The following is an 11,067-nucleotide window of genomic DNA, read 5'->3' as shown; positions in this document are numbered from 1 at the left end:
GACAGGTAGTTTAAAAGCAATCATGATAAAGAAATCTTTGCTCTTTCTATCTTGATTGGTTACTTAAGCGTTATTTCACCCGTCAAGTAGGATTTCTCAACGCACCCCTAAACTTCCAATGTTGCATCATTGATGTGCCATTCCTACACACTTCCTGCAGAACAAGGTTTCGAAAACCTTACTCGAGGGTGGAGTAGCACTTAATTGGCCAATCAGGAAAAAAAAGAGCAAAGATTCTTTTTATCATGAATGGTTCATTAAATGATATTTTACCGATCCAATCGAGTTTTCGAACGCAACCCGGCAGGCAGTCCATGTCAAAAGGAACAAACCGCAAATGAATCCCCTGCAACTAGAGGGCGGTAGATTCTCCGGAGGTCTCAGGGAGTTCGGTGTAACGACAGTCGGGGGTGGCGCTTCCGCGGAGAAGTGGCAGTGTAACTGTCCACAAAAATGGCGACCATGGTAGAGGATCAGAACTCGATTGATATGAACGAAGATAAGGATTCGGCGTAAGTTTTCCCGCGAATGCGAAGCACGACGTGAGCTTCGCTCATGAATCACCCGTGAACGACGGACGCGACGATTCGTCGCGACCCTGCTGTTCCGTCGCAACAATCTTTGCGATTTAACCTAAATCGCCTTGATCGTTCCCGGTTTTCGTAGGGCGGTATTTTTTAATTCATCCCGTGTCGTTTGCTTTGCAGATTCGATCAGGTCACGCATAATTGGGTGGATATCACGCAAGAGTTCTTCGAGGCTATCACAGGTATTGGATCGATCGATACGTCGATCGTTGCCCTTTGTTTTTCATTCCACGTTATCTTCTTTCTTTAAATATTCCTTCTTTTTGAATTTCCGAAGTTTATTTCTTTTTTGAACTGTAATTGTAAAGGAATTCATGGAATAATTTAATGAGAATAATTCAAGAAGCTACTGTGATTAAAATTGAAAATCTCTGGAAGTATTCATATAAAATTTCTCAGCATCAATAGATACATATTTTATGAAAATTAAGAACAATATTCTTTTTTAATTTTGTTATTAAGATTGATTTTAGAGACATACTATGAAATGATACGGACAAAGTTATGTATGTCACAGTAAATTAGAATAAATTGTGAAAAAATATTTTCTTATACATAATTCTTATTATAATATATCATTATATTTGATTAATTAATGTTATTAATTATTGTTTTATATCTGTAAGCATGTTTCTCTATATTTTGCATCTAGACTTGGAATTGGGAGAATTGTTACACGATGAGCTATTTGGATTATTCGAGGCCATGTCTGCCATTGAGATGATGGATCCAAAGATGGACGCTGGCATGTTGTGTAACAGAGGAAACAACAAACCTTGTACTTTCACCCAGGCAGTCGACTCGGGTGCGATTAAATTGGACAACTTTACACCTTCTGAAATCATTGGGATAATAGACTCCACATATGCATGCATAGTGTCTTGGTTGGAAGGTCACAGTCTAGCACAGACTGTATTTACAAACTTGTATCTGCATCAGCCCGGACAAATACTAGACAAACCTTTGAAGACCTTCTGTTATGCAGTGTACAAGATAATTGAGATAATCAAAGACTGCATTAATAAGGCTTTGGTATTCGAGGAAGAGGACTTTCAAAGTGTCACCTATGGCTACAGATTGCAGCAAGATATTACAGAACAGAAAATAATATCTATGCTGAGAGAAGTGGAGGAGGAGCTACACCGAAAAAGTAGGATAAGACTTGTCGATGTAGAATCTGAAAAAGAGGTAAATCTTTTCATGATTTATTTTTCCTCAAATTTAACGACAAAACGTTCGCGTCAATCTTTTCAAGATGTAACACATTTTCGTTGTATTTGCTTGTACAGTTGGTAATATTTACTTGCAGTATAACAATGGAATAGCACTTTACGCGAGAATCCGATTTACTAAGATGTTTTATCAAGTGCTAACGTTAATGGGCCGGAAGCAGCAGTTGCAACAGAATTTGAGCGATTGTCAGAGATTACTGTCAAATTGTTCCGATATGCTGCAGATCATGATTTTAACAGTGACACATGGAGAGAAAGCCGACGAAATTTGTAAGTATACCTGGAAAATGTTTTACGCGAATGAACATTCGCATATTCTTTCTCGTTTCTGCGGTAGAATTTGTGCAAATTTATTCGTCGTCCTTAATTACAGCTAATCACCCAAATATCATGGGCTTCGATCCAATGGTGAATCAGAGATTGTTGCCACCGACGTTTCCCCGTTACACTAAAATCAAGCCGAGAATAGATGTTCTGGAATATTTAATCGAACTGATAAACCGATTCAAAATGGTCATCAAGATCACGAATCACGTCGGGTTCCACGCGGCCCTGGTGAGTGCGAGATTCCAGCGTTGTTCTTAGTGTCGGTGCGACATTCACATGGGAAGTAAACGAAATTTTCTTTTAGGACTTTTTCTTAGAATTCTCGCGTCAGAGTCCGTGCATATTATCTAGGTCTATGCTGCAAATCGTTTACTTGCCGACCACTAACCGCGTATTCGGTGTGCACAATTTTGCCGATGTATTGAGAGACGCGGCGCGGAACTTCATCGCGCCGCCCGTGCTAATGCCGAAGAGTACGTTGTTGCAAAATCACCAGGCTAAGGAATACGTCGACAGTTTCCTGTCGCATTGCGTCAGCCTGTTCGGCAGCCTGTTGCAGCTCAGTGGACACAACAGGGCAAGACAGAGAGACAAATTGGCGCATTTGTTGGAAGACTTCGCGACGCTGCAAGACGAAGTAGAAATTCCGTTTCTTTTGTTTTTCTTTTATCTCTGTATATTTCTCACTGTGATATTCTTCATTGTGCTTTTCTTTTTTTTTTTCAAATATATTTATACGTATTTTATAGGCGGAGAGAGTCGATGGATATTTGCACACTCTATCTATGAAGAGCGACACGCCAAGGCCTCACTTGGCGTGTTTCGGCACTTGGATTTTGTACCACACGTTACGCGTGATGGTTATGTATCTTCTGAGTGGCTTCGAGCTAGAGTTATATTCGGTGCACGAGTATCATTACATCTTCTGGTACCTGTATGAATTTCTATACGGTTGGCTTGTGTCCGCGATTACGCGAGCTGATACGTTCTTGATGGAGCAGGATGTTCACAATGATACGCATAAGGGTAGAGGCGGCAAAAAGAGCTCGAAGAACAAGAAGAAGAAGTCAACACCGAGGCCGTACAATTTGGAAATATTGATGTACCAGGCGATGCAGAATATATGTGGTGGCTATTATAAAGTACGTACACAAATTGCCCGAAGTATATTTCACCACATCACGTTCGAAGATATACAATAATTTCCCACGTATCAGAAATTAATATAAAAACGACCGATCTTTCATACTAACCTAACACGTACCTAATATGAACTTCGCGAAATTTTCAGGCTTTGGTTGGTTTCCGTATGGACGGGAAAATTCCGCTTCCCGAGATGCAGTTCGATTCCGAGAGAGTGAGATACGAGCATAGATTATTGCCGTTCTCCTCTCTGTTGACACCACCGCCTGTTCATTATCAAGAATTTTTAGACATGACAAATGCTCAAATGCACAAGAGAAATGTGAGTTGAATTCTTCAGTAATTTCATGTCTGTTCGAACGATGAATGGTTTGTAAACTTGCAACTTTTCTTTCCTTTTTAGGAGAAAGTCACCAGTGAAATGCAATATGTCGCCGGTTGTCGACATTTCCATCAAGCTAGGAATATGTTAGAACGCGCTTTACTGTTGTACCCAGCGAATAGTTTAATTGAAGATGAAGTAAGTTCACGGAAACCCCTAACGCGTGTTTCTGTAAAAGATACGTTGTGGCGTTTGTGAAAATATATTATTTAGAATGTTACTGAAATTATCTGTTGAATGTTTAAGAAGTTCAATTTTTTCCACTTGCAGATCAACAGTTTGTTGAAAGTAGCCAAGACGAATTTTGTGGTTTTAAAGCTACTGGCAGACGGGCACAAGAGGGATTCCAAAGAACCACCGGCCTTTGATTTTTCTTGTCATCGACACTTTCCGCTGATCAAAATAACTTAAATTACATATCTTGTATCTCACCCACAATATAAAGGACATTATTATTTATTTTAGTTTCATCTGTGCGGAAAGCATCTCTCTTTTATTCAACTTTTTATTTTCGTGTCTCATGCATCTAAATGATCTCCTCGTTCCATGTTTCCTTCCACCGTTCGGGCACAACTCTAAAACTTAAGGTCGATAAATGCATTTGCCGCGCTATTCTACCTGTAAATTTGTACGTTGGAAGGAAACGATACTTTGTATATAGATTACGACATACCGTGTCTCTCGAGAGAGACATCTAAGATGAATATTACGGATGAATGTGTTATTCTTAAGAGTTAAAAGTTGATGTGAGTTGTAAATAAATTATGCAAAACAGAAAATGACGAAATCTCAAGTGTGATGACATTTTTCTCGCCTCACCTTAGCCCCAATTATTTGCGGTTTTATAACGATGTTGAAAAATATTCCTCGCGTTTATTCCTGATGTTTTTTTTGCTTCCAATCCATTTGGACCATCTTGAAGATGTTTCATTTCTTACAAATATAAAAACAATGAACAGATCACGCCATAATTCAACTTCCATTTTCTATCACGTTTATTGACATGAGAACAGATGTATTTTTATATAGCCTAAAACATTATTTGGAAAAACCAGCATGTTTTTTTAGATTACCTGATCGGTTGAAATGGAAAAACAATTCAAGCCCTATTTGGGAGGATGGAGGCACAAGGTTACTGGAGTAGAATACTTAAACGCAGCTTCCCAGACCAGGCCTTTGCGAAAACAGTCGCCGTCAAGGAGCACATGTAGCAGGATGGTTCAATGTATAAAAACGAAGGAAGGAGCAACACAAACATTATGCCATCGTGCGACGCAAATGTGGCGGTACGATATTTTTATAAGGGACTTTGCGGCACTCGTCGTAAGCAAATAACATTTTACCTGTGGGTGTTATTTGCCGAAGAAACACGCTGCATTAAATAATTATATATCGAAATCTCGGGGGATAGAAATGCGAAAAATTTTGCAAATAGTCTTAATATTATTTGTATATATTATATATTTTATATTTGCCGGAGGCAAATATAATATATATACTATCTATTATATTTGCTTATTGCAAAGAGAAATGTATTGCGCGATTGAGATAGTCTCACTCTGCCGATTTAGAAACGACTGTTACATATCGAGCCAGACGGATAAATACATGACAGTGAAGTCATATGAGAACTACGACGAAATGCAACTGCGGCTTAATTTAGATGGACATGCGCGTGTAATTCAGAGGAATTATCGAGCGTACCGGCTGAGGAAGTACATTAGGGAATGCGCGCAGATCTATCGCGACATGCTCGAGAAATGTGAAAAACGCGAGCAAGAGAAAGCTATCATAAACAAGTAATTCAGTCGATATCAATCATTTTTTCTTTTTTAGAAACTAATAAGGTAACTGTCATAAATATGCTGATTCGATTTTTCTTAAAATATGTTAAACATAAAAATCATTGCTCCAAAGATATTCGATCGTAATGAAATATTGGATTGTTCGATGAGTTTGTAGGAATTTTTGCAAAGGGTTCAAAACTGATACTCTTATAATTGGGTATAATTTTATTCATCGATGTACGGAACATTTTTTTGACTTTAAGGGTGTCGATTTTAAGTTTTTCATAAAAATCCTTAAGAATTTATGAAATTATATATGAAATTAATTTTCGAAAATTTTCAATTCCTCTAAATATACAAGATAGCATCTACAAAAATATACGTCTTTCTTAAATTGGTTTTTCTATAATATATCAGAGATTTGCCAAAATCGTCGAGGGACGTTTCCAAATCTCTTACTAATAAAAATTAGACTTACTAAACCCCTTTGCGATGAAACCTAAAATTAATGTTTCGTAAAAATTTAGCAGAAATTAAACGAGAGATAAATATTTGTCGTGCATTTTTTATATTTCTGAAGCTTACTCGCGAGAACTTTCAGATTTCAGGTCATTTACAAGGTAACACCTTGGTATCTTTGTTGAGGGGCATTCACCCCGTGCGAAGGGAATGGTATACGAATCGGGAATACCCTTTCGTGGTGGATATAACTTGAAAAAGTGCTAGGGTAGAAAAATATATTTTACGAAGGGCTCTCCGTGCTTCTCTTCGGGGACGGTACAGAGCCAATTTTTCCGCACATAAAAAAGTGTCCTTCCCCTCATAATACGCTCTGTGCGCAACACTGGCGATGATAATCGAGTGGTTTCACCGGGAATGCCTCGTACGCGTCGTCGTAAAACCGCACTTTGCGTGTGCCATTCTTTCTTACAGAATGCGACATAAACAGAACATTCTTCGACAAGTACATCCGCGATCGAGGGCGGACTTCGACATGCTCCACAATGTGATCGAGAGATGGAGGTCCGACCGTCTCGAGGACATAAAGTTACGATTGTTCAAGGCCGCACAGCGTGCTGAGAATTACAGTATTGTGGAGAAGATGGTGAAGATGTTAAACTGCATCGATAAGCATAAACAAGCGATCAGGAGTTCGCACAAAAGACAGAGGGTTCTCAGATTCCTAACACTTAACTGCAAGCCGATACGCTGGAACAGTTACAAGGGTATATCTGTTGAGATGATCACCATGAAAACTCTAAAGGCTCGGGAATTCAAAAGACTGTACGATGTATTGAGCGATCGTAGTGTCAGACCGGACGAGCGAATGGCGTCATTGATAATGTTGAGGAAGTCCATCGAAGCGCACAGTTGTATGGAGGCTTTCGATCTATCGTCTCTGTTGGATCAAGAGATCGCTTTGTTGACTCGAGGAATTAAGGACTTATCGCTCGGCTGTCTAAACGACAGGATAACGCGTAAGACGATACGTTGATGTCCTAAAATAACGTTGCTCTTCGTAGCGAATAAAAGAGTGATAAAAAAAATATGAAAATGGAAAGACAATTGGCGTTAACATTGAAATTTCTTTTATGACGATTACTAGCGTTTAATTATTTATGAATATATGTAAAATTTTCAGTGCCTGTAAATGATTTTGTGACTAATGTAATTTAAGAAAAATTAAGGAGAGACGCAATTTATTTATAAATTTTATTCCATTGAATTGATGCGAAAATTCATCTGACTTTTTAATAAAAATAAACATGTAACATTTATTTATTTTAAAATATAATCGATTAATTAATTTGTCCGATAACTTGTCATGTCTCCGGTAGCATGGTCCCATAGAAATTCTGAGATTTCTTAGTGAAGAATTGATTGTAAAAACGAAATGAGCTTTTGCATCAATTTCCAATATATAAAGATTTCTCTCGAGGTTTAAAGAGATTTTTTTTAGAAACTATACTTAACAATTTTTTTTAAGTTATTCAAAGTTTCTTCGATCTCGTTGGGTTGTAAGATACATGCTAAAATATTTCATCACGTCTACGACCATACTTGTTTTAGTAGCGATGTAATAAATGCACCTATCTCTATTGTAGATACTTACTTGAATTTTACGAGCATGCACGGTAGCTGCGGCTGCGAAGCTGTCGGCGGAAATTCTAAAGACGATGAATTGCGGGTGCCTCTAGAAACAAAAACAAAATTCTGCCGAAGTTGTTTAAAACTACTTCCCAACCGCAGATTCTTACCGCACAGTAGAACGAGGAAGCTATCGGTCTGCATCAGTAAGTGACAGCAATATAGATACCGTACTTTATATCATTCTCCTCACCGATGTATAATCGATGCATAAGAAAGAGTGCGTCTAATGGACTCCGTATTACTTTTCATTAACCTTCTAAAAGTTAATTAATTAATACATCTCTCTTCAACGTCTTAAACCTTGCAAAAGTTAATTAATTAATACATCTCTCTTCAACGAACGCGGTTCTTTCGATCAACAAAACCTCGTAAATTTTGATCGATCAGCTACCGAGTGTCCGTGAATTAATATAATTAGTCGAGCATCCTTCTTTCTCTTTTCTCTTGCTTCAAGGCTGCGATTCTTTACGTCGACAAAACATCGCACACGTGGATTACGATCCCTACATGTTCATATTGGACTGTGTGCGGGCCGACGAGATACGACGGTGCAGTAATTCCGCTCTAGCGTTTATGATGCAAGGACACGATATTTATCATCTGGTTAATCATATCTGGCATGGTCAGTCAGTGGTCAGCAAAGTTACGGACGTCTTTTTTCTGAGATTGGTCAGATATCGAATGGATGATGAATGGGCGCCTTGGAATTGTATCCTTTTGACAGAGGATGAAGCCGACGTGCATTCTCATATGAAAAATCCCGCCACTGTATACTCGGGACACCTGATTAATCAGATTGGCTTGGCACATCAGATCGCGAAGAATCATTTCAAGTATGCGAATAATAACTATGCTTTTATTCCATTTTTACGTTTTTCGCAAACGACGTAGAAAATTTCGAATACTCTTGAGTGAAGATATAAATTACTGTCAGATTCAAAATGACGGTTACTTACGGTAAAATTACGATATGATGGTAATTTACTGGTAATTTTGATAAAATTCGTTATTTTTTATAATTTCATGTATAAATAATAATGATAATAATAAGGTAAATTTTATGATAATAATAAGGTAATTTTAAGCCTTGCGTGCTAGAAATCAGTTTGAGAAACATATAGTGATAGTCAATCAATTTGTTGTTTTTCCGTGAAAATCGTAAGTTGATTAACTATTATGTGCGCATTCTCATGCGAGGTTTTTTTCCTTAAAACCTAATTTTCTAAATATTATATGCTATGTATAGTATATCAATATATAGTATTAAAATATGAGTTAAATAAAGTGTTTCATTCATCTTAAAGGCTGAATACTCCTTTTGAGTTTCGCATAAAATTTTTTTTATTTCTTTAATTCGTTTCTAAATTATCATTTTACCATGTTCCCAAAATTACCGGATAATTTATTATAATTTACCGAATAAGTTACCGTCAGATTCGATCATTTTCATCCTTACTCTTGAGATTCACGTCCGAAATATCGGCGTATTCTCCAATTTCATTTTATTGACCTTGTTTTATTGATGTTCTCAGACAATTAATCAGCTTCGAGAAAGATTTCCGGGAATCTGGTCGCTTCCGTGCGATTTAAGGTGGCAGGCCATGGTACAAACCACCCTCGACTGCGGCGAGTTACGACGCATCTCAAAATTACGAGCTGTGACAAGGGATTTCATTGCGTCGCGTTTCGAATATGAATCCTACGATCAAATATCCGCGTAATGAACTTTCCGATCAATTTGAGGTCGACGCTATCGAACGGTCGCTATTACGAATTATATATCGATGTGGCTATTGGTCGGAGATTCAATAAACTTTCGTTACATACAAATTTTATTCTTTCGCGTTGCAATCGAGTTTCGCTGTATTTCGCTCGTACAAATATTGCCCGAGTAAAATGTGCGGTGCGCGTCCTGTATACGGCACGGTGTGGAGATGAGGGAAAGACCGAAATAAACTAAACCGAATGAAAGTCGTTGAAAAATTTGATGCGGTTTTGCAAGCGTATTGCGGTCAACTTGGAGGTCGCCGGAATTACAGTTTCTCTCGTAAGTTACATGGAATTAGCGAATTAACCCTTAACGCTCCGCACGCGCCCCGGGCGCGTGCCGTAATTCACGTTACTCGAGATTTTTTGTGAAGTTCAAGAAACTTCACGGTGGATCCTTCCGGATTTTAAATTTGTTTTAAGATCAGCAGTGACCGGCTTAGATTCAGATTTAAAAAGTATCACTGCGGCGTTTCTGGAGATTTATACATAGAAAAAAAGCACTATTCAAACATATAAAAGTATTCGAGTAAATAATTATTCCATATATTCCCAGGCAAATTTTTACTTGAATCAAATAAATATTACTTGAAAAATAAAAATTTGCTAAGGAGTATTGGAGTAATTATTTATTTGAATTTAACATCTTTTTTCTGTTTAAGAAATTTTGTCGCTGCAACCCGCTCTTGGAGAGCAAAGTTGAAGCTTCGCGATTTCGTCTCGTCTGCAACAAAAAGAGATATTCTTTTTTAGCACTTTTTCTCTCCCCTGTTTTGATAAAATGTACGAAATGTTCACGTGGTACGCACGTAAGTAGATAATACAAAAATCTATCGTACATCTTGTAAATGAGATGCAGTAGTATTAGCGTAATATTGTGCCGACCACTTTGCCGAAACTAATTTCGAGTGCATTAAGCGATCAAATCGGATCATGCGTTTTAATTATGCGGGAAATTGGACAGTCCATTGGTCTTCCGTTATCGACAATAGGCGGTAAACAATGGTGAACCAATACGAACAGCGACTGTCCCCAATTGTGGGAGGATGCGTTTTTAGATTCAGGTGAAGATGAAAAGAATGTATATTTTTATTGAAAGTGCTCGAAATAATGACTATTGATGCCAATGCAATATCAGTTGAGAGCCATTCAACAATTACGTCACATTAAATTTGAGAATTTTTTAACCCCTCTCCCTCTCCCTTATATCACTTTATTTATTAATTTTGACTAGTAAAAGTTGTGCTTTTAAAAGAATAAATATTAAAAATTAACATTTCGAAGATTAACACAAAACCATGTCAAAATAAAAAAAAAAATATTCACCAAATGTAACCTAATATGTCACGAATGCGAACAAAATGAATAAACACACGCATCCATATTTACAAGTTACGTCATCTAATGTGACGTTCCGTGGCCTTTATTCCCTCCCCCCTCCTCTTACCCCCACTATCATAAACCGTCACGCAAGCTAATAGATCCTCTCCTCTCATAGTAACTATTGACTAACCCCTTAGATACATTTTTTTATCCTATTCTCATATTTCGAAGGTTTTTCAAGATGCTAATAGTTACTGCCTCGCCCTATATATTATTCATACTGTTGGTGGAAAGGAATTGCGATCTATTATCTCGTCAGTAGGGAGAGCACCGACGAGATAGATAGATTCCGGCGGTATTACGCTCGA

At 37.7% G+C, this 11,067-nt stretch overlaps 2 protein-coding genes across 2 annotated transcripts; both read left to right on the top strand.

The window, feature by feature from the left end:
- The first annotated feature begins 376 nt into the window (after positions 1-376).
- Positions 377-4,458, top strand: LOC106751584 (N-alpha-acetyltransferase 35, NatC auxiliary subunit). The gene is made up of 10 exons (XM_014632505.1): positions 377-512; positions 708-769; positions 1,240-1,775; positions 1,897-2,089; positions 2,193-2,374; positions 2,451-2,783; positions 2,896-3,288; positions 3,438-3,611; positions 3,693-3,809; positions 3,942-4,458. Exons 1-10 carry the CDS (start codon positions 454-456, stop codon positions 4,080-4,082), a joined length of 2,190 nt encoding a protein of 729 aa, XP_014487991.1. The 5' UTR covers positions 377-453; the 3' UTR covers positions 4,083-4,458.
- Positions 4,459-4,754: 296 nt separating this feature from the next.
- Positions 4,755-9,199, top strand: LOC106751590 (IQ and ubiquitin-like domain-containing protein). Its single transcript, XM_014632510.1, has 6 exons — positions 4,755-4,957; positions 5,243-5,470; positions 6,392-6,936; positions 7,564-7,752; positions 8,064-8,442; positions 9,142-9,199. The coding sequence occupies exons 1-6, from the start codon at positions 4,758-4,760 to the stop codon at positions 9,197-9,199; spliced, it is 1,599 nt and encodes a 532-aa protein (XP_014487996.1). The 5' UTR covers positions 4,755-4,757.
- The last annotated feature ends 1,868 nt before the right edge of the window (positions 9,200-11,067 follow it).

The sequence above is a fragment of the Dinoponera quadriceps genome, unplaced genomic scaffold, assembly GCF_001313825.1.
Source record: "Dinoponera quadriceps isolate SergipeBrazil2010 unplaced genomic scaffold, ASM131382v1 scaffold386, whole genome shotgun sequence".
NCBI lineage: Eukaryota > Metazoa > Arthropoda > Insecta > Hymenoptera > Formicidae > Dinoponera > Dinoponera quadriceps.
This window is presented reverse-complemented; position numbering and strand designations above follow the sequence as displayed.

What these genes read in the sequence shown, in the direction of transcription:
- LOC106751584 (XM_014632505.1), top strand. Translation starts at nt 454, where the DNA reads ATGGCGACCATGGTAGAGGATCAGAACTCGATTGATATGAACGAAGAT. An exon ending in TCGGGTTCCACGCGGCCCTG is followed by an intron (nt 2,375 to 2,450) that starts GTGAGTGCGAGA and finishes ATTTTCTTTTAG; the next exon opens with GACTTTTTCTTAGAATTCTC. An exon ending in TCGCGACGCTGCAAGACGAA is followed by an intron (nt 2,784 to 2,895) that starts GTAGAAATTCCG and finishes CGTATTTTATAG; the next exon opens with GCGGAGAGAGTCGATGGATA.
- LOC106751590 (XM_014632510.1), top strand. Translation starts at nt 4,758, where the DNA reads ATGGAAAAACAATTCAAGCCCTATTTGGGAGGATGGAGGCACAAGGTT. An exon ending in TCTAAACGACAGGATAACGC is followed by an intron (nt 6,937 to 7,563) that starts GTAAGACGATAC and finishes TCTCTATTGTAG; the next exon opens with ATACTTACTTGAATTTTACG. An exon ending in ATCGCGAAGAATCATTTCAA is followed by an intron (nt 8,443 to 9,141) that starts GTATGCGAATAA and finishes TGATGTTCTCAG; the next exon opens with ACAATTAATCAGCTTCGAGA.